The following is a 2,500-nucleotide window of genomic DNA, read 5'->3' as shown; positions in this document are numbered from 1 at the left end:
TTTGAGATGGGGGTAATGACTTATTAAGTAGGAGGGTTTGATGACTGATTGGGGCAGGAAAATACAATACTACATAATTGTATTATTGCAACTCTTTTGATGAAGATTGTAGGTTATACACAGTGACTGTAGGAGGTGTCTGGCCCAGAGGTTTAGTGATCAAAAGAATGACTGCAGCAAACTGCCATTAGGAGAAGCAGATGGTCAAAGCTCGAGTATACAAATGTAACTTATCTTAGCTTGTTCCTGGCTCTCCGATAGTAGGGTCAGCGTGAACAGAAAGGGAACGCGAAAATAAGACGCGCAGGATCTGGGGAAAAAGGGTAGTGGTTCTCATGTTTGCACTTTCCCTACTATCTTCCAGCCTGGAACAGGCTAAACTTATATTTGCTGAACTAGACAAAAGGTAATTAAATCCACAATGCTTCAATTCAGGCATGAAGAGCATTTTCATAATTCTGTGGAATCTCACCTTCAAGCACTAAACACCAAACTGCATTTTGGCTTTAATACACCAATCAAATTTCCGAACACAGTCAGGAAGGTCGACTCCACCTCCACCTCTACAAACTCAACCCACATATGACACCAAGACTGGAAATTGACAAGGGTCTCACTGTGCCATGTTCCCTGCTCTCCAAATACATGCCCATATACATACACAAACACATACCATCGTGCTAGTTGCAGAGCCAGTGTTAAACTTACCAGCAAATCCTGAACAAAGACAGGATGAAATAACTGCTGCTAAACCAAGCAGGGGGTTCTGAGAAACTTTTAACTTCTCAACAGACTCAGAAGGTTTTAGTGTACTTGACGGCAAGTCGGTTGGCTGGAGCTGAACAATGGAAACACCAACAAAAAGCATAACAAGTGATACCCACTGGAGCTTTGAAAGACTCTTGTTCAGCATGAAGACAGAAAACAATGCTGTGGTAAGAATCTTCAGTTGGTAGGTCACCTTTGAGAAGAAAAAAGTTTTCAAATAATGTTCACAATTCCCTTTCTCATGGCAAAAATGATTGCCTTAACCCTTTGACGTCCAAACCGACTTAGTATTTTACCCTGTCTAACACCAGACGATTTTAATCGTCAATGGGGAGCCCCTGGGAGTCAATGGGTTAAGGGAAGAGCCAATTGACTTAATAGCCCATTTCCGAGTTGCTGCATGCTTCAGTTTCAAAATGAGTCCTGGTGCACAACCATTCAAATGGAAATAAGGTGCGTATTCTTATGCAAATGAAACTCATTTCCCTTTCAGTAGATGAGCACCAAGACTCACTTTGAAACCACGACAAACAGCAACTCACAAATGGCCTATTCCCTTTCTTTGCCTTCCCATTTCTGCGCAGCCTCCATCTGCAAGTGTGAACCAATGTTTTGGTCTATGGCTTCAAAGTGCTGTCGCCTACATGTAAATCATCTAACAACTCATTATCTTGACCAGGAAGTTTTACAACTTCATTTAACTTAAAAATTAAATTGTATATTTAAATGTATCAAGGCTGTTTCCTACCAGGAGCCCGGTAGCCTGGGGCTCCCAAAGAATAGCTCTGGGCGCCTTAATTTTTCACAGCAACACCTTTCACTTCATATGTTGGGCTCCTAAATTCTCAATGTTTAGCTCTGAGGGCCCCTTTAAAATTTTCTTAGGCAGCAGCCTTGTGTATATTTAATTTTATAATTAATTTAATTTAACTTACATGTATTGTAAGTGACTAACCAAAATTTCAAGTCATGCTGGTCACACACAGGGAGTGGTTGCTTATACAAGGTTCCAACAATAGTGAAAGATTGATTTGGTATTTTGCGAGAGAGATTCGTGAATGGCAACTAATACAAAATTACAACTTTTTCAGGTCAAATATCTGTAATTTTGACTTTCCCCTTGAAAAGAGTTACCTAAATAGAGGGGTCGTGGAGTACACTGGAGGAAAAAAGTGGGGGTGGGGGTGGGGGGCATCCCTCTCCATGGCCCCTGAAAAAGCTGATCTCAAAGAAGATGTTCCACACCATTAGGTACATGTATTGCATACCTGAAAAGTGGCAGCTTCAAGGTTAGAAATGGCTACATATTGAAGATTATTCTGAACTGTGTAGATCAGTGCTGGAATTGACAACTTCAGTGTGTCCCAAGGCTGGCCAATGATGGACGTATACAGGAAACGCAGCCAGTCACGAATACCTCTCTTCTCAAAGAGAATAATCAAGAGGCAGGCTAAGACTTTGAAGATTTCCGCAAACACGACTGCCGTTGTGGCAATGTACATGTCGCCAGGGAGAGTGCGCGAGTATCGAATGGTGAGGATCAGGGACGCATTCTGTACTGTCAGAGTAAGAAGGCTGATGTATTTCAGGCTACAAAATCTACCCTCAGGAGCTAGATAAAAAAAAGACCTTGAGAAAATCAATATTCATTTGTTTCTGTGTCCAATGCAGGCTTTTAGCCAGGCGGCCGTCCAGCCGTCCAAAAGACGGCCAGTTCTCAGAAATGGGAGAT

General features: G+C 42.0%; 1 protein-coding gene across 1 annotated transcript in view; it reads right to left on the bottom strand.

Annotated features, from left to right (window-relative positions):
* The window catches only part of LOC138057188 (UDP-galactose translocator-like), a 16,712-nt gene that overhangs the window by 10,449 nt on the left and 3,763 nt on the right, over positions 1–2,500 (bottom strand). The window contains exons 2-3 of the mRNA XM_068903248.1: positions 2,037–2,380; positions 709–961 (exon numbers count right to left, since the gene is read on the bottom strand). Of these exons, the coding sequence (XP_068759349.1) occupies positions 709–961; positions 2,037–2,380 (597 nt within the window). The remainder of the gene's footprint in view (positions 1–708; positions 962–2,036; positions 2,381–2,500) is intronic.

This window comes from Montipora capricornis, chromosome 7 (assembly GCF_036669925.1).
Source record: "Montipora capricornis isolate CH-2021 chromosome 7, ASM3666992v2, whole genome shotgun sequence".
NCBI classification, from domain to species: domain Eukaryota; kingdom Metazoa; phylum Cnidaria; class Anthozoa; order Scleractinia; family Acroporidae; genus Montipora; species Montipora capricornis.
This window is presented reverse-complemented; position numbering and strand designations above follow the sequence as displayed.